Below are 23,106 nucleotides of genomic sequence, written 5' to 3'. Positions count from 1 at the left end.
AACTTCTCAAAAAAAAAATTCATTTAGAATTGTGTATCAATCTATTCTCGATAGACAATCTTGTCTTAGAGAAAATGAAGAACAATTTCGATCCTCCATTTACACTAATTCTAAAAAATCTAATCACTACCAAGAGTGGAACCTCTCTAGAAATCAATCATGTCCTTTCCAAACAATAATTTCACAGAATTATAAACACCCTGCCAGTCATTTAATCTTCATCGTCATAGGGAACATGGTAGTTGAATAATTTCTCAAAGAGGTGAACTCTTTAATGTAAAGAGACATGAGAAGGATGTTGGGTGTTCTATAACATAATTTTCATACCGTTCGAACCATAAATATTTGTCTAAGTTATACACTGGATGGAAAATCAATTACGATGTATATCAAATTTGATAATAGAAAAATTCCTTTAAATAACACATTTTCATAGGTATAGTTGAAGACGTTAAACTTAGCATTATTTGGGAGGCAACCCATGTAATTCGAGTTGAAACCCTTAATTCCAATAAGTCTGGCTGAAAACATAAAACTTAATGTTATTAGGAGGCAACATACTTTTTTAGTAGTTATTTAGTCTTTTGTGTTTATCTAACATAGCCTAGGAATCATTCTTCTAGGCTATGAGCACAGTACCTCTTGACTTCATATAACATATGTTGCAGCAATGGTGAATAGTATATTGTCTCAGTTTAAGAGACATTGTGTTGGTATCAATAGAACTATAGGATCTTTCCAGCTGCTATCCAATCCCCTTCATTTTCTTTTGTAAATTTCAATTTTTGCATTTACTTGTGCATGTTGAAATATTGAGGACAATATCATGTTTAATTTTGGGGGTGTAAGGGTTGAATTTCCACATATTTCTTTTATTTTCTTTTATATTCTAAAAATCATAAAATTTTAAAAATTTTCAAGAAAAATATTTTGCTGGCAACTTTGTTGTATTTTGTTCAAAATCCTAGCTTGTATCTTTAAGCACTTGGTTTAAAAATCTTAAATTAGTCTTTGGTTGGAAGCTTTAATTTGGAATCCTCATTTATGTTTCTCTTAAGCAAAAATTTAAAACAAAGTTTACATTTTCTTTATAGTTTCTTTTAATAAGGTTACCAAGAGTCTAGGTTACGAGATTTTTAACTTCATTATACCTAGAGTATAAGGGAAAATTGGGTTTGATAAACTTTGACTTCCTTGTTCATTTAGTTTGTTAATTTGTAAAAAATTAAATCTGAGTTGAATGTCTTAAACAACAACCATTGAATTAGACTGGGTACCTTGAAAAAGACTACTTGATTTTCTTTGAAAAAAGAGTAGAAAAGAAAAAAAAAAACAACACACATACATACAAAATGATCATCCGAGACGAGAATAACGAAAAAAAAAATCAAAAATTCAAATTATAAGTTTAGAGTTTTAATAGGGTAAAAGTCGTCAAGTATAAAAATGTGAGTACATTGGAATATCAAAGATAAAACCCCTTAAAAGTATTAAAGTAAACATCCACTCCTCTTACTACCCTAGATAGGATGCTAAGTTTTGAATTAAACCCCAAGTTAATCAAACTATTCCTAGGTAGATTGAAGGTTTTTTCAAACTCACTCTAGAAAACTATATCTTTAAAGTTTTTAAGTTAAAATTACTATTTCTAAAAGGTCAATTTAATTTTAAGTTTGTGCATAGAGAAATAAGAGTTGGGACTCTATACTAGTGTTGCATTCAAATGACTAACAAATTAAATTCACTTGTGTTTTTCAATACAAGTTTTGATTTTTGACCATTTTTACTTCAAATTTATTTTAAATTTTGTGGGTATATTCTTTACTAACCTTCATAAGTCAAATTTATCCACTAGGGGTATCCTAGCAATTTAAGGGCTTGATACATTTGTTAAATACAATCAAAATACATGTGAAAGTGATAATTTTTTTTTTTAGAGACTAAAAATAGTTAAGTTTGGGGGTGTAATCAATGTCTCAAGACACTAATTTATCCGTACTTTTCCCAAGTATTTATTTCGAATTTTATCACTATTTTTTCTATATTAAGTAAATAATCATGTTAAACCTCGAAATATCACGTTACATGTTCTTCCATGTTAATTAAGCTTAATTATGTATAAATAATTGCATTTACCAGAAAACCTTGATTACGTGTGTTCACTGTACATATCAAAGATCAGACCATCAAATTGGGTCCCAAACTTAGAAAATAGACATTGCATTACAATTTGGATAACCAATCAAGCATACTGAGCAAATTTCAATACCTAAGGTTTCAACCCAATCGTGGCGTAGTGAGCCATTTGGGCGATGCAATGCATCTTAGTTGGAATGCCCTAAAATCATGGGAGTGTACTCCACACATGATCATATCCGCAATAGCTAAGACGATTAAGAATGGATCCTCCCAAAATTTAGGATTTCTATAAATATAGTATTTCTCAATGTAAAAATGACCCCTTTCTTTGGTTATTTTCTTTGGCCCCTCTTCCTTTTACCTAAGGTCCTTGATCTTTTCTCTTGGATTTTCTATTTTTAGTTTAGGTTTTCTATTAAATTTTTGTAATTCTTGTGAGTAAGGGAGTGAGAAAGATTGTAATTATCTTTGTTTTATAAAGCAAGGTTTGTTCTTCTCCATCTATTTTTTTTAATTACTTACAATGACCTTAGGCTAATTTTCCCTCCATTAGAAAGTGGAGAAGCCTAAAAAAAGATTACTTTGCTATATTTAGTTTCTTTACCTCTTAATTTCCTTTAATATTTATAAGTTCTCTTCAAGGTTTGTCCACTCCCATGGATTAAAATTAGAGATGAACTCTTACACCTTTTATGATTAATCTAAATATGTCATTTTTAAATTAGTCCAAGATGTAACATACTTAATCTAGATATTTTGTAGTAAGAAATTCACATATTAGAGAGTGAAGGAATTCTACTTTTGTGTTTTTTAAATCTGATTTTATCTTACTAAATTTTTTGATTTAATGAACTAACACCAAGCCCTTATGATTGAGTTATAAAAAAGTTATGTACTAGATTTTGGTTTAGTAATTTGTTCTAGGTGTATCATTTGCTAATGGTATTTTCCTCCATAGTTGTAGTTTTATTTTATTTTCTATTAGTTTAATTTTCAATAAGTTTTATTTTATTTTAGTTACTTCAAAAACACAAAAATAGATTTATTCGTTAGCTTAAACTAATTTTGTAATCTTAGCTTGATTCTACCCCTTTTCTCTTAAGATCAATCTCTTACTTATTTTCTCAAGTTAAGGAAATTTACATTTATATTAACTTCTATGGAAAGAACAACAATAGTTTCATTAGTTCTTTAATGGAGTAATAAATTCAATTCTAACTACTTACCCATATTGTCTAGCATTTATGGTAATTAAAGTTCATGATGCATTGATGACAATAAAAACATACTCCTCATAGTTCTTGTAACATACATTAGGAGTGACCATAAATGTGTAATTATTTTAACTTGGTGAATACTCAGTTCCTGAGTTGACTTAGTTGAGTAATATAGCTGCAACTCTCTCAGGCACCACGTATATTAGGTAGCTTTTCATAGGATCATTTCTTTTGTAATTGAGTGTGTATTAGTCCACTACAATTGACTATTAGCTTGTATAATTACTTGATAGGACGATCCATGAGATCAAACCACTTAGGGGATTTGATATTAAGGTTGGCCAAGGTGGCCGATATGTACAATATATGCGATAAGGGTTGGCAGAGGTTGCCAAACCATATATGAATAGTAATAGGGAGGTTTGGCCAAGGGGGGCGAAATAATCAAGAGAGCATTAGGGGGTTCAGCCAAGGTGGTCATGCCACTCAAATGGGGCAACTGAGGGTTAAGCCAAGGGTGAAACCACTTAGAGGAATAATAGAGGGTTCGTCCATGGGGCGAAACCACTTAAGAGGAGCAATAGAGGGTTGGCCTAGGGGGCCAAAGCTCTTAAGAGGAGGTTCGGCCGAACGGCCGAACCACACCACCTATAATGTGCAACGTGAACGGGGGTCCTGATTTTGGACTGTCCATGGGTTGGGTCGAATTTAAACAGGTCCGATTGGCCGGACTTTATAATTTTACTAATCCCTAGGAAGGAATTTTTTTTGTTCTTATAGATTTTATATAGGAAGCAAAATACAATCCTAAGTGGACTAAAATCGAGTTAAAGAAATCTAATATAATATAATCCTTCCATATCCTAATCTTCATGAAAAGGAATGATATAATGTATCACATTACACCTTATTGCAATGCACCATTACCAGTTAAGTCGCTTCGAATGTCAAGCCAGAACCACTTAGATTTTGTTCAATGCCCTGGTCTAACTTTTCGACCATGGAGGGCCTCAAATGATTCACCCAATCTCCCACTCTCCTCTTCTAATGAAAGTATTATTTTCTACTGTAAAAACAGTTTTACCATTCTTGTTCACCTCCAAACCGGACAAATTCTCAAAACTACACATTCTTGTGTTCTATCACCCCATCATTCTCTTCCTCCGTAGAGAAAGGGCAACCCAAGTACTCTACCAACTTCTTTAACTGAGATATGATATCTTTCTTCATTTCTTCATATTTCAAAAACAATACTTTCTTGAGGCCTCAATAAGTTTTCTTTCCAATATCCCATCACTTGATCCCAAAAGGGTCCATATCCTGAAATTCCCATGCAGAACATTTCAAGAGCTTCTTCCAATGAAAGTTGCCCTAGAGATTTTGGCCTTTACTTTCTTATGTAGTGCAAAAGAAAGATAAAGGTTTCTTTGGGATTCCTACATAAATAGACAATTCAACAATTCAAATTCCTAATCGATCCTAGCAACGACGTGTAAAGAGTGTGAGTGGAAAATAACCTTGGAGAAGGAAGGTTAGGAAATTGGTTGTTACCGTAGATATTAACTTCAACGAAAGGGATGAGATCATGAGGATTGGAAGTAAGTAATGGGTAGTTCGGAGAATCAATTGTGTAGTAAGTACGGTTCAAGATAGCAAACACGAGGACCTTCAACCAAGTTGTACCTGATTTGGGTATGGTGACTAGTAGTATATCGGTATTGATTGCTTGGAAGTGTTGTTGAAATGCCATTATTGCTTGTAATTCCTTAGGGGGATACCAAAAGCATATTGGTATATTGGTATAGATAATCAGTTCTCCATCCTTTCTCTCTTGGAAAGGAAAGAAGTAGTTCCTTGAAGTCGTCAGTTAGTCCTTCTTGTCCTTGGGAGGAAGCCATGACATAGTGAGAATTTAAAGTTTCTCACACAAAACCAAGGGAATGTTTTAGATCTTAGATGAGCATGAGACCTATTAATAAATAAGGGTTCCTGGTGCAATAGATTATTGTTGTTGAAGAAAGGATTCTTGACTTTTTCCTTCCTTGGTAGGAGAAAATTTGAGTTTCCACTCTTTTTTTTTTATCTTCAAAGGCTCGTCTCTTTGAGTTTCCAAATTTTTAGTAGAAACCAACCAAGAATCAATTTGGAATTTAATTACATCACGAATAACACGCCCCCTAGACGCAGATTTTCCAAGCTTGAACCATCAAATATTGTTTTCAGCTTTAACAAATTAATTGGAAGCTTGTAGCAGTAGAGAATCGGTTTAATTTGAGAACTTTGCTTAGACTTTTGATTCAAAGCTTAAGAAATTCAATATAGACTTATCTTTCGAGTCAATATGATTTAAGATTGCTTAGCCATAATAAAATGATTATTTTGGCCTAAGAAGAAGAAGAAAAGAAATGGAATCAATCCATAAAAGAATTAATGATTCAAAATTAAGATACCTTTTTAAAATAAAAATGCTCACTGTAGCCACACCAGTTTTGTGATAGCACCCAAATTAATATGCTTAAGAAAAGAATACATTTTAAAGGAATCGATTCATCTTTCTATCACACATTAGATAATCTCAAGAGTAGCTAAACAATTTCTACCACCCTTTCTAAATCTCCTTGTCTGAGAAATACAAACAAGAACAAGACAAAAAACCTCACCAATCAGAGAAGACAAATTTGATGCAAAATCCTTCATATAGTGAACAAAATATTCTTTGTAGTTCTTCCGATTCCCATATTCAGAGTGATCTATTATCCTTTGGACATTAATCAAGTCGATCGGACGCAAATCCTGCCATGCAAAAAGTACATAAATTTAATATAGGAATAAAATGAGAAAAATAAAACAGGACCTGAAGCCAATAGAAATGGGTATAATTTATAAAAAAAAGAATAATAGAATAAAATTTATCATCCTGATTGAATAATTGCAGGGACCTTACTAAGATTTATATAAATAATGACAGTAAAGAAACCTACCTAAAGATAAAATCCACATCATCAAAAATAATTCTAATCTAATCTAAATATAATTTAATATAATCTTCATGAAATATATGATAAAGCATATAACAATACACCTTTTAGTGGATCAAATCTTATGACTCCAATATACTCTTGACACTCAATTGTTTCTTTCAGTAAGGAACGTATGGTTAGTAATATGTAAATCTCAAAGTCCAAGATCTCATTTAATGAATACTTGAATTTACCATTGAGCGTCCATCATGCTATTAGTGGTCATCGCCTATCTGTGAATCCATCACTATCGCATCCCACTCATCATAGAGTCAGCTAAAACTGGTGGTCACTAGATCAGATCCATTATAATATCTCATAAGTGTATACAATTGGATCTTGTGGACCAATTATATATCTCAATGGAAATTATAAAAAAGTAAAGCAACCAAGAATAGAAATTGGAGAATGGGAGGTGAGGATATTATTCTCATAATAAAAGATAATAAAGATAAGAATTAAGCCTAGTGGATGACAAAAAGTGACGTTCGTAAGAAGTACCACATACCAAGAAAATGATAGCTAGATTGGTTGGGCTGTGGTGAGTCTTAGGCAAAAGGATTTTAGGCTTTGACATGGGTTTTTAATGGAGGTTCTACTTAATTTCCGATCTTGTATGTTACCTGTTAATAGTCGATCTTGGTAGTTTGCAGCCAAGATGTGGGTTTTTAACTGAGTAACACCATATAAGATCGGAGATTAAATCGCAATGCTTAAAACAAAAGATAATGAGGATAAAGATAAAAATGTTCAAAAAATATACTCGAAAAGTTTCAATCCAACTTGATGACACATGAAAAGCTGGATGGCTAACTGGGCCATTACTACCCACCACTTTAGCTCAAAACTTACTATTTAGAAGATAGAAGCACACCTCAAGAATGAGAAAAACTAGTCAAAGTTCTAAAATATGAACAGAGAGAAAGTCCCAATCTAAACACTACAAATAACTAATCAATCCTAATCTCCTATTGTATGACTTCAATTATTTCAGTAAGGAATTAATAGTCATTCCTTCCTTTGATATTTCTTAGAAACTAAAAAATCTGAAAAATAATTGCATGCAACAATTGGGTAGATAAAACCAAATCAATGTCAAAGGGAAAAAAAAGATTGTATGCCCACCAATTGCAAGACCTAAATCATTACATACATAATCTAGAGTTCCACTGTTACTAACAAAAAGATTAAATCTTTTTAGAGTCACCAAAAGATTACATCTTTTTAGATTATGGACAATAGTGACTGTAATATAGACATGCTGAAAACCAATCAACACCCAAAAAAAACTGAAACTTGATATCAGTATCCATCGTTCCTGATCTGTCTGAACATGAAGCTGTTAATCATTCTCTCTTAGTTCACGACAAGAGTTTGCCTGTGCTGTTTGAGGTTAAGGGGGTAAATTAGGAAAAACTATAAAGTTAGAGGGGTTATTATTGGAAAACGAGGGAGAAGAAGAAAGGCAATAAATTTGGAGGGGTCTTACTAAAAAAGAGGGGAGAAAAGGAAATATAATAAAGTTGGAGGGGTGTTCTTGGAAAGTAATAGATGAGGCAAGAAAATGAAGTAAAATTTCCTCGAGATTCGTAGTGAGATTAAATCTCAAAAACTTTTATGTAGGAGATAAAGGAAATGGGGTCCACCATTGCATTTTATAACATAAATATCGATGAACCAACTAATGGAATATTTAGTGGCCGAACAAGAGCTGCACCTACTGCATGTGCCAGACATTGAAATGGGGAATTACATCAAAGAAGCTCATAGACATCAGGAATCATTCTACCAATATAGGACCTTTCAATCACAAAAAACAATAACAAATACCAAAGCGACTAACAATTCCTGAATCTTGTTAAGTCAAAGCAAAAGTGATAAGTGGTAGATTAATCGGCTCTCTAGAGAAATTAACCATCCATTATTATATATAGAAAAATGCTAAAGTGACTTGAAAAAGCATTCAAAGTAAGACTGAGAGTGTACTTTTGAGTGCAGAAAACCATAGATGATTTTTCTCAAGATACGAGTGTTGTGCACTCCTGAAAAATCAATGGTTCTCTGCATACACAATGCTACTTCAAGTGTTATTTCAGGTCATTGTAGATATTATGAACATAAGAAGAATTTCATAAAAGTAATTGTCAAGTCTCATTACGAAAGCTTGGCAGATATATATATTAATAAAAGAGTAAATAGACGTAAACACCCTTACATAAAAATAAAATAATAAAAAACACAAAAGCACTCGTATTTCCAATACTCCCCTTTAAGATGGAGCAAATATATCAACTAAACCCAACTTGACAAGATGAGAGTTAGTAACAGAAAGACCAATAGACTTCATAAGCATATCAACAAGTTGTTCTGAAGAAGAGACAAACATTGTTTGAAGAGCACCAAATCGAATTTTCTTCCTGAGAAAATGAACATCACCCTCTATCTGCTTGGTTATTTCGTGAAGATCTGAGTCAACAGCAAGCATGATGGCAGACTTGTTATCACAAAACAAAGTGGAAAATCTAAAGACTAGAAAACCTTACTCCATCAACAAAGATATAAGTCAAATAAGCTCACAAATGCAAAGAGCCATAGCACGATATTCAGCTTCAGTAGAAGAACGGGAAACCACATTTTGTTTCTTACTTTCCAATGAGACCAAGTTACCACCATAGAAAGTACAAAAACCAAAGGTAGATCTCCTATTTGTAAGAGAGCCAGCATAATCAGCATCAATGAAGCAGAACAAAATTGGTTGAGCAGTGGAATAATAGAAAAGCCCAAGACTAGGGGGAGACTTCAAATAACGAAAAATAAAATAAACAACATCAAGATAAAAGTGCATAGAGCATGCATGAACTAATTGACCACACTAACTGCAAAGGTCAAATCCGGTCTCGTGTTAATCAGATAAATCAAGCGCCTACGAGTCTCTGATAAAAAGAAGAGTCAGATAATAAATCACCAACTTCTGCATGAAGACAATGATTTTGATCCATAAGAGAAGAGGCAGGACTACAACCAAGCATACCAGTGTCCTAAAGAAGATCCAATGTGTATTTGCCTTAAATAAGGAAATACTACGGCGAGAACGGCTCATTTCTATCCCCAAGAAGTATTTGAGAGGACCCAAGTCCTTAACCTCAAAAGTACGACCCAATAACATCTTAACCCTATCAATACACTATGCATCATCTCCAATCACTGTCATCTACATAAACCAAAACTATTGTGCAACAGTCATCTACTCCTCAACGAACAAAACAAGTATGACCTGAGTGGCATCTGAAAAACTCTATGGATAAAATGACCTTAGAAAAATGTTGAAACCAAGCTCGAGGAGGCTACTTTAGGCCATACAGAGATTTAAGAAGACAACATACTTTCCCAGAATACTCCTCCTGAAAACAAAATCTAAATAGGAGTTCATATAGATAACCTCAATCAGATCCCCATTCAGAAATGCATTCTTCACATTGAATTGGTGAAGAGGCCATGAATGACAAACAGTTAAAGAGATAAGGTGGCGGACAATATAAAATTTAGTTACAGGGGACAAATGTAACACCTAAATCCTTGCATGGAGTCTGTGTAAATCCCTTAGCAACTAAACGAGGCTTTGTATCAATCGACAATGTCATCCGCGAGATACTTGACAATGAAAACCCATTTACAACCAACAATCTGCTCCCCAGATAGAAGAGGAACAAGCTCTCAGGTGTGATTCTTTTGCAAAGCATCCATTTTAGTAGTCATAGTTCCAATTCACTTAGGATCTTGTAAAGCCTCTGATATATACCAAGGAACTTGAATAAAGTCAATAGCAGAAAGGTAGGCTTGATAAGAGGGAGAAAATTCCTAATAGGGAACAATCTGGACAATACGATGATCAGTAACACACCCCCGCTTATTTTGCGAAGTGTAATTGATAAGTGAGAGTCAAAAATAGAAAAAATAGGAATAGGAGTAAGAAGGGGTCTCCCGAGTCTAAGAAGGAAGTTGGCAAGATTAGAGATGGACGAAGATGACGAAAGTAGACTTTCAAAGGCAGCAAAGATGGAGATGGTTCTTGGAAAGGAGAAAAGTCCTACAAAGAATATGAAGATGGGAGAAAAACAGAGCGGGTTAGCACTGTAAGAGAGGATTTTGCAAAAGAGAAAAGTCCTACAAAGAGGATGTAGCAAAAAAATAGGGAATATTTTCAAAAATGTGACATCCAAAAAATGAAGTACACGATGAGAAACGGGATCATAACAATGATACCCTTTTGACATAGAAGAATAACCCAAGAAAACACAACGAATGGATTTTTCATCTAATTTCGTGCGATTAAAAGTCTTGTCCTGAACAAAACAAGTACACCCAAAAACTTTAGGTGTAATGGGGAAAAAAATGCTAGCAGGTCGAAGAACATTAAGTAAAAAAGTCGCAGTGAGAACTTCTATATTCCAATATAACTTGGTAGCATGCATCCCTCTAAGAAGATAGCAGACAATGTTCATAAAATGACAATTCTTGCATTCTGCCACCCCATTGTGTTCAGGAGTATAGAGACAAGTCAATTGGTGGAGCATACCATGCTCATGAAAATGGGATCGAATCCCATTAGAAATATATTCCCCTCCGTTATCAAACATAAGAGATTTAACAGTGATGTTGTATTGGATCTGCATCATTTTAAGAAAATTAACAAAAATAAGTACCTCAAAACAAGAACACATTAAGTAAACCCAAGTACAACGAGAATAGTCATCAATAAAAGTAACATAATATCTATGACCGTCAAAAGCAATAATAGACTAAATTAGAATGAACTAAATCAAACATTGTATTAAACCAATGCATGTGAGGACTATAAGAAGTAAGTGTGTTTAGAAAACTAACATACAGAACACTGAAACTTGTGTCTACTACAAGAAATTTTTAAAACAGAAACTAAAGAACACGAGTGTTGAAAATTAGCAAGTCTTAAGCGAGCATGCCATAAATCTAAAGTCTAAGAGAAAAAAGTATGGCTCCCAGAAAGTGGAAGCAAAGACGCCGGAACAACAATAGATTGGGATGCAAGCAGGTACAGCCCATCCCTCCCATACCCCTTGTAAAAAATCCTCCTCGAAGTCAGGTCTTGAAAAATACAGTGAGTAGAAAAAAAGATTACGAAGCAATTTAAAGATTTAGTAATACTACTCACAAACAAAATGTTAAGAGATATGTTATGAACATGAAGCATAAAGTCAAGAAAAAAAAAACCAGAGGATAAGGGGATGATACCCTTACTGTGAATAGGAGTAAGGGACCCATCAACAAGGCGAACTTCCTTATAAGTATCAGGAAAAATAAAAGAGGTAAAATGGCTAAACTCACCGATCATGTGATCAGAGGTTCCAAAATCAATTACCAAAATCAAACAAACATTGCTAAACCAAATAACATGAAATGTTGAAAATGTACCTGTGGGCATGGTAACTAAAGCCATAGTTGAAGATGAATGAGTCTGAGCATGGATCTGATCCCATACACGCAGCAATCTGAGTCTGGAATTATTGCAAATCAATAGTGCCAAGGAAAACAGAAATATCAGTAGGAGGAACAGATGATGACTCCATAGCAGTAGTGCGGGGAATGGACTGTCCCAAAGAGAAAATGGCAAAAGATCGCAATACATGGGGATAGAACTAGAAACAACGAGTCTTCTCATAACTAATCTTCCCACAATGACTGCAAGTAAGACCACCCCCTTTACCGCAATCACGGCCTCCACAGCCTCAACTCCCAGATCCTTGAGTACGAGTTAGAGAAACTTGAATTGGCTACTAGAGTCATCTAATCTGTAACTGGAGCAGAGATAATACCAGAGCCTGAGTCTAAGAGGGAACTACACGGCGACGACGCTCATCACTATTAATGATGGCAAATGTCTCAAATAAAGAGGATAAATACGTAGTGTTAAGGATCTATGTCTGAACTGTCTCGAACTCCGGACGTAAACCCATGAGAAACTGGTATGTCTGGTGTATAAAAATCTGTGTAACCACAAACCTAGCTACCTCTGCAAGCATCTCAGTCATACCCATAGTGAGAAAGCTCCTCCCAGCGAGATTGAAAGAATCCAAAGTAGTCAACTACACTCTGAGTCTCCTAGGTAACCTGGACAATGTTTCGATAAAGTTCGTAAATCCTTGAGTCATTTTGAGCATGCACATATGTTTGAGTGAGGGCTGACCATAACGAAAAGTCAGTCTCATGATACATGAACATAGTGTAGATGCGCTACTCCATGGAGTTAAAAAGTCATCCAAGGATAGTGCAGTTGTCAATCTCTCACTGTTCAATTTTTATATTAGTAAGAAGTGGCTTATTAATAGTTGCCCAAAAGCCATCTAGATTTTCTTCTACTCCCCAAATAAAGCCTAACTAACCGAGACCATAACTGCATATTTCGACCATTTAATGGGGCATTAGTAATAAGTTGGACTGAGAGGTTTGCTCTAATAATGGTATTGGGTCCTTAGTATATTGATGTTATGTCATTGCTTACTACAAACAAAGTAGTCAGAACTTTGATTTGTAGTCAAAAAATTATCAAAAAGCCAAATCTAAATTACCACAAAACAGCTCCCTTGTTGCAAGTCTCCATACAACCCTAGTGACTATCGCAGGGATCCACACAGCCCTAGTTGTTGTGGCAGATCATCCAACAACACTCTACTGTTGTCGGAAGCCACTGAACAACAATCTATTGTTGTCGTAAGTCTTCACATAACCCAACAGTCCTATCGCACCACCAAAAACACTCTTGTAGGGCAGAAACACAACGTAAAAATCTATTGCAGCATGTGAAAACAAACTGATAAAATCCCTATCGCAACATGCGATTAAGAGAATAAGAATCAAAAGAAAAAAAAAAACCCCGAAGGGGAGACCTTCTAACGAAACTGTTGCTAAGTTATTAGGCCTCAAGATCTAGACGTATTAGTGAAGGAAGAAGTGAGAGAAGTGAAGAAAGAAGACTTCAAGATCCCAAAAAAATAGAAGAGGGGTCCTCTAGGGCTATGATACCAAGAAGAATTTCTGAAAAATAATTGTCAAATCTCATTATGAGAGCTTGGCAAATATATATATTAATAAAAGAGTAAATGGACGTAAACGCCCTTACATAGAAATAAAAGAATAAAAAACAGAAAAACACTTCTCTTTCCAATACAATATAATATGCATCTGTCATAACCAGCCATTATGATGTATTAAACAGCTATATTATCCATATGACATATATAATACACATAGGCATCAAGTTATCTAACATGTAAAACTTTCATTTGTCAATTAAAACCAATTATAGCATTAATTAGCTAGATGATGAGCATTAACGTTTGACAACAAATTTTGCGTCTTTAGTAAACAAAATTGAAGCTGGTAAAGAATGGATGGAATTCTAGAATGACTCTCATTATATTCTTACTTTTCAAGTTGTGGTATTGGGTCAAGATTTGTTGATATAAATTTGTTGACATTAACAAAATATAGTAATCATGTAAAAAATAAAAATATTAGTATTAAATATAAAAATATAGTTATCCCTAAACTATTAAATATGGAGAAAATTCGACATTTCGACTAAAAACTGAAATTATAAAAGTAATTCACCTAAGAAGATTAAGCTACATAAATCAATTAAAATATCCAATATCAATCACTACATACATCCCATCCGCCAATCCACCACCACAATGTCTTGTGCAGTTAGTTACCTTCGGGTGTTGAACCATATATACATCCACTACTTAGGCATACTTGAAACTGTATAAACTATAAACATATCATGCTACTAGAGTTCGTCCGTGCCTACGGCACGAGCATCCTCTTTTGGGGTTAAGGAGGTTAAAAGCGGGGGGAAAAAAAGTTGGAGGGGCAGTACTAAAAAATTTGAGGTCAAAGAGGTAAAAAATGAAAACAAAAATATTGGAGGGGTATTATTAAAAAATCTTTAGGGTTAAAGGGGTAAAAGAGGAAAAATAATAATTAGAGGGGGTATTATTGAAAAAATGGGGGGAGGAGAGGAAAAACAATAAAGTTGAAGGGTGAAGAGAGAAGACAAAAACATGGGGCCCACTCAAAGGGGTGACCCTCATAACTGTAGCAAAGGTGGATCCTACAGTTGTGTTTTATTATATAGATTAAATCAGTATCCTACTACAAACATAACTTCCTTCCAAAAATATCTAACGAATTTAATCACTTAAGTCACTCCTACATTATATAGTCATAAACCTAGCTTTGAACCAATTTCATCACAATTTTTTTGTGAACCCAGTATCACAATAAAATATAAAAATTTGGTGGATATTATGTAGAAGCAGAAATGTTTTGAAAGAATAAATGAGAGTTCAACTTCAAACTCACGACTAGGATTGATGGTATGCCTACATGCAAATAAAATTAGATGAGTTGGGTTATGGTTACATATATACAACTAACTAGAAATGTGATGATTCCAAACACAGCCATCGAACTTGTTCAATTGGAAGTTTGACATTTACAATGGCATCTATTCTCTTTTAGGTGCTTCAAGAAATAGTACAAAAGAAGTCAAGGCGTTCTATTAGGGATTCATCTTGTTATCTACAAGAAATCAAACTGTGCAAAAAATACCTTATCGGTAAAAGATGGATGAGTCATTTCTACCTATGCGGTTGGTGTGTCCGATTGTGTATCCTGACTCGGTGAATCATGCCTTGCCTACAAACATTATTAGCAAAACATAATGTGAGTATTTTATAGATTGAAACAATTAATTAAGTTTAGGAATCTACTAATTAATTGAACATTGTACCTGAGAAGAACTATCGAGATTTGTATCAGACTGAATTTGCGGCCCTATTGTAGAAAGATAAGCAAAGATTTTCTCCTCGAATAGCTTACGTGCCCTAGACTCCTCCTCCAACCGTTCTGTCAACTGATTCACTCGAAACAAAAGGACTGCATGTGATGCCTGCTCATGTTCTAAGGCTTGCTTGTAAGGAGCTGAAACATGCATGGCGGTCTTGGAAACGCCCATACCCATGCCCCGTACACGACCACGAGTGTCCGGACCACATACCTATGGAAAAAATAAATAATGTTAATACACGTTCATGATATGATATAACAATTACTAAATATTTTGATACAAAAGAAAAATACTTTAAGGGTTTAAGAAAATCCACATACTATTGCAACAGGGTCATGGTCTAGATCTCTTTGTGCACTGGATGGATCACTCGCAATCATATTATTAATGGCATCCTGCAAAATGAATAATAAATAAGAAACATAATTTTGCATTTAAGATTGATATAAAACGAATAGATAAATAAAATTGTTCTCACCATATGTTGGCTCGTACTAGACCCATCCTTCTTGGTATGGGTGGCGACATATATATCAGTCCTAGTAACCTCCTTGGCAGGATTTTTCTTTTTCTGTTAATGGAATATGCAATTAGGTAAACACACATTATATATTTCAATAAATTATAAGAAATAAATAATATGGGATAAAACTTACCAACTCTTCCGCAACCCTTGCTTGTCCTTTTCTACCAGATGTGTGTGGGCTCTTAAGTGCTTTCCTAGCAATCTTCCCCATCTTCCTCAAAGCTTGAACCTCAGGCGTAGAACAGTTGTCGACAAACCTAACCCAATCTTCTTTTTTCACAGAATGGGGAATGTGTTTTTTTCTCTCCTCGTCCGTGAGATATTTATCATATATATCACGGCGAAGAATACATTTCCAATCTTTCCATGCGACATTGGCTTTTCTAATGACCCATTGCTTATGCCACTTCGGAACATCGTACAACCCCTATGAAAAAGACAAAATAGGAGATTAGTAATATTTACAAATTCAAATTTCTAGGTAAAATTAAATGAAATAAAAGCAAATAGACTCACACTGACAATCTGCCAAACTTGGTCCTTGAGATCAGCAGGCACATTAGTCCATCGATCGTAAGTTGGTGGTACATAGGTCTTCACAACCCGCCCTATGGTAGTACATAATTGTGATGAGTTTGTGCCAACAGGTTGCCCATTTAGGCCGAAAGTCACAGGGAAACGTGCACCTATAACAAATAGCCAATTGTTAGCAAAAATTTAATAAAATATACAAATTAATAGTATTCACTCCCAAGACATACTCTCAAGAGAAGTAAACTCCTGGCGGCCTGCAGATGCAGAATTAGATGATGAGCTATCCTGCGACATCGTCCCTGCAGCCACAAATATATATGGGTAAGCCAACTAATTGAAATGAAAGGAATAGCAATTACAAATATACAGACTAAAATTTATACAAAGGCATGACTCAGTTAGTATATATATATATAATCAAACTTCATGATCAACCTGAATAATAAACTGCACGTGTTAGCTTGCATGCATCCATGATTATATGTATTTTGGATCTATATGTACTAGCTGGATGTACAGTCTACAGCACAGATGGGCTAACACCTTGGAAACCAGGTGACTATGTAGTCTAGAATTGCTTTGACTGACTACTGGCCATTCTTGAGTTTCTCTTCACTTCCCAACTGCGTAAACCACACAAAGCCTTTTAAATTTTAGGTTACCTACAGATGCATGTATGATGTGAAATTCTAGAAATGGATGAACTTCCAGATGTGAGAGTGCATATCATATGAAAAACAGAGCAGTTAGAAAAAACACATTGCTCTATAGTCTAGACATATTTGGAGGAAAATGATTCTTTATTCAACCACAAATTTTTGGGATCAGGTTTTGGTGATGATGATGATGTTTTTTTGGAAAAAATTTCCAACGAAAGTTTTCTACGCTTACATGCGTTCTATGAGATATTGGTGTTATGCTTTAAATGGAACAAGGATGATTTCAATCTCACAAGAAAAAATTCAAGGATCTTGAGAGATTCATATTTGTCTACTTTCAAGATCATACACACCCACATGTTAGTAATTCTGTAAATTTAACCTTGTATTATTAATTCACATCCTCTTGGTCAGCATATGTTGACCAACAAGACCATGAATATCCCGTATAATAAGTTATATGGTAAAAATGTGAAGAATTGATCAACAAGAGGTAGAATATTCAAATGGAGAAGTTGATCTTGTATATTCCCTAGTGACGGGGGCTACAAAATTGAATGTCATATAATTAAAATTTCCACCACAAACAACAAGAATTTAACTGTGGTTAGGACTTTCAACAGCCTGAAACAATAAAAGAAGAGAAAATTACTTAAAGGGCCCTAATACAGGATCATCCTTCTAAATACACCGTAATTTTTGGATGGTAACTTAATAATCTAGTTTGTAAAAAATTTTATCTCTAAATGCCCTCTCACATTAAGAAAAGTTTTCAAGTAATGAAAATACACTTTCTTATTCCTTTTACCTTTTCTAAATTTTTCAATGAAGATTGCAATCCATTCTAAAGACTTATGCCTGTAAAAAAATGATAAACAAATAACGATAAACCAATAATTTTGAAGATTTAACCTATCAAAAAAAAAATTTGAAGATTTAGATGCAACTTTTGATCCATTCCAACAATTTGCGCCGACAAATGAGGAACGGATAATGATATACTCATAATTTTAAAGATTTAGATGTAACTTTTTATCAATTACAATAATTTTTTATAACAGATGACAGATGGAGACTGATATACTCTTAATTTTGAAGATTTGGATTTAATTTTTTATACGATTGTCCCATTTCAGTATAATTATATATGCATTTCAGGTATCTCGCGAAAATCTGTCCAGTAACGAGCTTGATGCTTAAAAATCAGAAAGCTTCAAGCTATGCACTTCAAAAATTAGCAAGCATCAAGCTCTTCTCTAGATAGATCTTCATGAAATACCCAAAATGCATAAATAATGATAGCAGAACAGATATTCAAATCAAAAGTAACATTCTGATTAAGACTATCCAACTCCAATTTTAATCAAAGCATAATTTTTTATCTAAGTGTCTATTTCACTATTTTCTGTTTTGATAACAGGGGTGTCCGGACTTATGTCTGACTAAGGAGACCGGATGAGCCATGGTCGGAACCAAGGCATAAGGGACCCTCCACCGGGCACATGCAACGCCTACACATCACACGCACCAAGTAAGTGAGGGAACACCCTCACGAGTGGCCCGAGGAAATATTGCTCGTGTTGGGTATCAAATACAAAGTGTTTATTTCACTATTATTAAATACGCATTTCAGAATTTCATGAAGATCTATCCAATGGTGGGCTCAACACTTGAAAATTCAACAAAAGTCAAGCTCAACGATTTGAAGTGACAAGCTGGTCGCTAGGTATTTATAAAAGAACTAAAGCTAATTATAATATAATGGGAAGCAAAATTATTTATAAAAGAACTAGCCAAGAGAAAGTCATTTGAATGGCTGGCTGGTGGACTTCATTCCTACTCTTCGTATCGGTTCATGATACAGTTCGTATTGGTTTTGTGGAAAGCAGTGAACCCTCGTACCCCCTATTGTGGTCAATATTAAACATGCACCCCACGTTTGGTCAATATTAGAGATAACCCGTGATGGAAAACATTGAATCCCTCCACCAAAAGAAAGACCCCAATGTTTAAAAACTGACATGTTGACCTAGGTCTTCTTCTCCAGACTAGCCTAAGAAAGACCTAAATGCCCTCTACAAAACTACCTCTGCAAGCCAAGCCAACACACAAACCAGGCAATATAGGTGTAAACCACATACATTAAAAGAGTCTAGGGTTTTCAATCCAACGTGTATGACCTAATGAACAGAGTTCTTCAGTAGAATAACATTGCTCGGAAAAGAAAATATAAGTTTTAATGGAGTTTTCTTCCCTTCCTCGCTCTCTATCCATCCGAGCTGAAATCGATCAAAAAAACTCTCTATTTCCAACACGGTATCAAAGATCAACGAAGATATTATAGTGATATCTTTGCAGATCTGATCAAAATACAAAAAGAGTCGAAATTGAAGGAATGATTTTATGGTTTTGAAGCTCAGATGTTGCAGATCTGCCATGGCTGACGATCTGATAATTTTGAGATCGTTCAACAAGTGGAAGATCAGAGAGGGTTTGGAAGATTTGATGATGGAAACTCTCAATAAAAAAAATTATAGATTTATGCATAATAAGAGGGGAAAATCTTTTAAAACCCTAATTTTTTTAGGGTAGAAAGGATAGAGTATTGCACTCACCAGAATCTTACAATTCTCCTTCTTCCAGAGTATAAGAATCTTCTTTGAGGATGACAGAGAGAGAGAGAGAGAGAAAGAGAAATAGGGTTTCAGATAGGCGGAGACGAAGAAGAAATTAGGGCGAATGTAATGACGACTATATGGTCCGTCGCAAATGTTATATTAGTCATCGTTTATTTTAAGAAAATCCGACGGTTTTTATGCGCCAATAAGATCGACGGTTGATTGTTTTTTCTTTTGTTTTTTGTTTTTTTTTTTTTTAAAGAAAAACACTTTTTCTGACACTACGATCCGCTGCGGTAAGGTTGTAGAGAACGAAATTCAAAATAATAAAAAATAAAGATTAAATTTCTATGTTGAATTTTAATTTTAATTAAATAAATTTGCGGACTTGGGTAGCCATCTATTTTCATCACCTTGACCAAGTCCAAAAAAAATTTGTTTTTAATCTGAATTTCTCTTAGAAGGTCTTTGTGTTGAATTGTCAATGTTGTAAACCATGTGAGCTCAACAACCCTTAGTAAGGTTGGTCCATAGTGACCAAAAATCTATAATTTCTTGAAAAAATCATAATTTAATGATTTTAATAATTATCGATTAAATCACAATTTTTCAATGAATAACAAAATCTTTGATTTTCCAAAAATTCATGATTTAATCAATAATTTTTTGAATTCAAATCATTTTTATTCTTAGCATTTTTAAGTGTTATTTTATTGAAACACATATTTTTTTATACTAAAAAATTTATTTTAAATTTAAAATTTATCTGATGTTTTCCCAATTTTATCCACTTTTGCCCATTTTTTCTGAAGCTATCGTTTGGTGAATCATTCCCGAAACCCAACTTTGTCACTATGGATTGGTCTTCTCTTTTTTGCTAATTTAAATTTGGGACCAACTAGTTGCACACCACCCATTACCAATTGCACTCCATCAGTTAAAAATTTTCCTTTGCACTCCACTTAGTTTATTCCACTCTAAAAATAATAATAATAAATTACACTTATTTGTTTTTTCTTCTTCCCTAACCATACTCACATAAACTATTGTTAGTTCAATCATTTTTGTTTAGTCTAATCTATGTGCAAATATCACAAATTCCTTGTTTGTATCTGAAGTGATAAACCAATGAAGGATTGGTTGACCATTTTAATGCACATAAGAAATTTGTTGGAATCGAAGATGAATAAATCGATTTTTGGAGTCTCCACCTAGTTTTAGGTCTAAGAACCAAAAATTGACACTAAAATAAATTCGGATCGATCTAAAAATAAAAACAAGAACTCTAATAAATATATTGAAACTAGTGGTGAAATAACCCAACCAAGGGCCCATAATTGAGTGACAATGTCATGAGTTCCTTAAACAAAGACAAATAAATCCCAAAGGACATTCCTAAGAACTAATTGCAATCTGTTCAATGTGTTTAAAAGAACTAATTGCAATCAGTTCATTCATGAATAAAGAGAACAACACAATTGACTCAATGTTATTTTGTATTTAAACTCGACCAAATAATTGCTTTGAACCAATGCACACCTACCAACCTTGAAATGAAAATAAGCCTTAAAATAACAAGTTGACCAACATATAATCTAATGGAAAATCATACAAAGAAGCTCGGTGATGTATCTCGATTACATGATGACCAACAAGGATTATAAAAGAAAAACTAAGCAAGTTAAGAATAAGATATTACCTGGTTATTAGGATTTCTTCAAAGAGTAATAGGGATACCTTAGAGTTTGGTTTGCGAAATTGCTTGGGGGGGAGAGTGAAAAAAAGCTAGCTGATCTTTTTATCCTTTGCAAAGATTTGAGAGAGAACATTTCCAAATCGTTGGATGGCTAGATAAAGAGAGCGAGAGAAAAAAAAAATGACACAACAGCCATGTTTTGTTTCTCCTTTATCTTATTTTTTTGTGTTTTACCTTACACCAACAGTACATACAATCTCAGAGAGTAGATTTTTTAATTGTCTTTGTAGACACTCAATTTTCGTATTCGCCTAATTAATCAACTCATCAACCCGATTACGACGGTTCCCAATGATAGATGAATATTCTAATTTTTTTGTTGTTACTAGATATGTTACAGAAATTCAGATGAAATATTTCAAACAAGTAAACTTTAGAAACTACGCTATACTAAGAAAATATGATATAAAAAAAACATAGAAATCATCATTTTCAGACAAAAAGAAGCTTTACGAGAAAAATCATCAAATTACCAAAACACCCCTGACATCAGAACATCCTTAGAACCTGTTACACTTAAGAAAACTCTTTCGAACACATAAAATAACAAACTAAAATCAAATAAACTGTTTCGCTAATTTTCACAAAATTCAATAAAATTACGAAAATACCCCCTCATAGGGTCCACAATCATTTCATACTGAAAACCCATAAGTGATACAAATTGATACTCTCATTGAATTCCTTGCGAAAAATTGATCTCAAAACATTCTAAAATATCGAGAAACAACCTCTTGACGCAAAAGTTCTCTTTGAGGTCAAACTGATAATTTTTCAATCCTAAAATTCAAATTTTAAAATTAATAATTAAAACATTAATCAATATAAAGTGAAATCTTAATAAATTAAATTAAAAATTTTAAACAAATAAAATCAATTAATTAAGCCCACGGGTCAAATTTTAAGTGATAACCCATTTATTTAAATGAGGTCCACATGATATTTATTAAAGAACCCTCAACCGGGGGTCTCAAAGAATTAAAAATATAATTTAATAAAGAATCTTCCATTGGGGGTTCTCCAAAACCTAAAAAAAATCCATTCTACGTAAGATTCAAAATCCTAATTAAATCATAATTCAAAATCCTAATTAAACAACTTAACCTTATCTTGAAAATACTTAATCAAACCCTAATTTTTCAAAAAAGTACTATAAAAAAGAGTTTTCACAACCTAAATTCACAAGTCAAGAAAAATCATAAGAAAGAAAGGTCAAAAACTCTCCCCAACCTTTTCAAAATCATAAATCTAAAGTCTCAAGTCCTTACCTAACATCCAAACCCTGTTTTTTACCTAAAAAACACTTAGAAACTCTCAGAACACCCAAAAAAGCTAGAAAAATTTAGACATAGGGGGAGAATACCTCATCTCAAAAATTGAAAGTGGATTTAATGACGAAGATAAAAGTAGAAAACTCACATTAAGAACGCTCTCCATCAGTTCTAAGGGAATCAACCGTCACAATCACCTAGGTAAAAAATGTATATTTTTATTTTAATATTTTTTAGGTTATTTTTGTAATATAATTTTTTTTAGAATAGTAGAGATCGGTGTTGGTCGAGTGGGGTTGGTGCCTACACCTTCCAATCCCGTAACATGGTCTTCGGACCCATTTTACTTTGTAGTTCAATATCTTTTATCTGTTTAGAGTCATGTTTCAATTCTTAAATCGTAAAACTAGGTTGTGACTCCCAAAACACCAAAAAGTGGATCCGCACCTATGGATCAAGAGCGCTTTCAGTGGTGA

General features: G+C 33.8%; 1 protein-coding gene and 1 pseudogene across 14 annotated transcripts; both read right to left on the bottom strand.

Annotated features, from left to right (window-relative positions):
* Positions 1-4,286: 4,286 nt before the first annotated feature.
* On the bottom strand, positions 4,287-5,412 carry LOC147384344 (cytosolic sulfotransferase 15 pseudogene; annotated as a pseudogene).
* A 365-nt stretch (positions 5,413-5,777) lies between these two features.
* On the bottom strand, positions 5,778-19,759 carry LOC147384343 (uncharacterized). 14 transcript variants are annotated; one of them, XR_015172583.1, is made up of 12 exons: positions 19,601-19,750; positions 16,762-16,949; positions 16,554-16,625; positions 16,309-16,478; positions 15,923-16,219; positions 15,745-15,837; positions 15,587-15,661; positions 15,210-15,476; positions 15,029-15,115; positions 11,828-11,910; positions 10,953-11,043; positions 5,778-6,149 (listed from the first exon to the last, which is right to left on the bottom strand). XR_015172583.1 is itself a non-coding variant. In XM_086425486.1 (11 exons), the coding sequence occupies exons 3-10, from the start codon at positions 16,799-16,801 to the stop codon at positions 15,062-15,064; spliced, it is 1,068 nt and encodes a 355-aa protein (XP_086281612.1). In that variant the 5' UTR covers positions 16,802-16,949; positions 17,794-17,843; positions 19,601-19,729; the 3' UTR covers positions 5,778-6,149; positions 15,029-15,061. The 14 variants fall into 14 exon arrangements, 8 of the variants coding, with proteins under 8 accessions (XP_086281612.1, XP_086281618.1, XP_086281611.1 ...); XR_015172586.1 differs by having other exon boundaries at positions 15,062-15,115; XR_015172582.1 differs by lacking the exon at positions 10,953-11,043.
* Positions 19,760-23,106: the final 3,347 nt, after the last annotated feature.

This window comes from Akebia trifoliata, chromosome 15 (genome assembly GCF_017979445.1).
Source record: "Akebia trifoliata isolate Shusen 1 chromosome 15, ASM1797944v1, whole genome shotgun sequence".
Classification (NCBI taxonomy): domain Eukaryota; kingdom Viridiplantae; phylum Streptophyta; class Magnoliopsida; order Ranunculales; family Lardizabalaceae; genus Akebia; species Akebia trifoliata.
This window is presented reverse-complemented; position numbering and strand designations above follow the sequence as displayed.

Coding starts and splice junctions, on each gene's coding strand:
- LOC147384343 (XM_086425485.1), bottom strand. CDS start 16,801: ATGGATGCATGCAAGCTAACACGTGCAGTTTATTATTCAG. Junction 16,626..16,761: donor ACGTGCAGTTTATTATTCAG/GTTGATCATGAA, acceptor TTGTGGCTGCAG/GGACGATGTCGCAGGATAGC. Junction 15,662..15,744: donor CTAGTACGAGCCAACATATG/GTGAGAACAATT, acceptor TTCATTTTGCAG/GATGCCATTAATAATATGAT.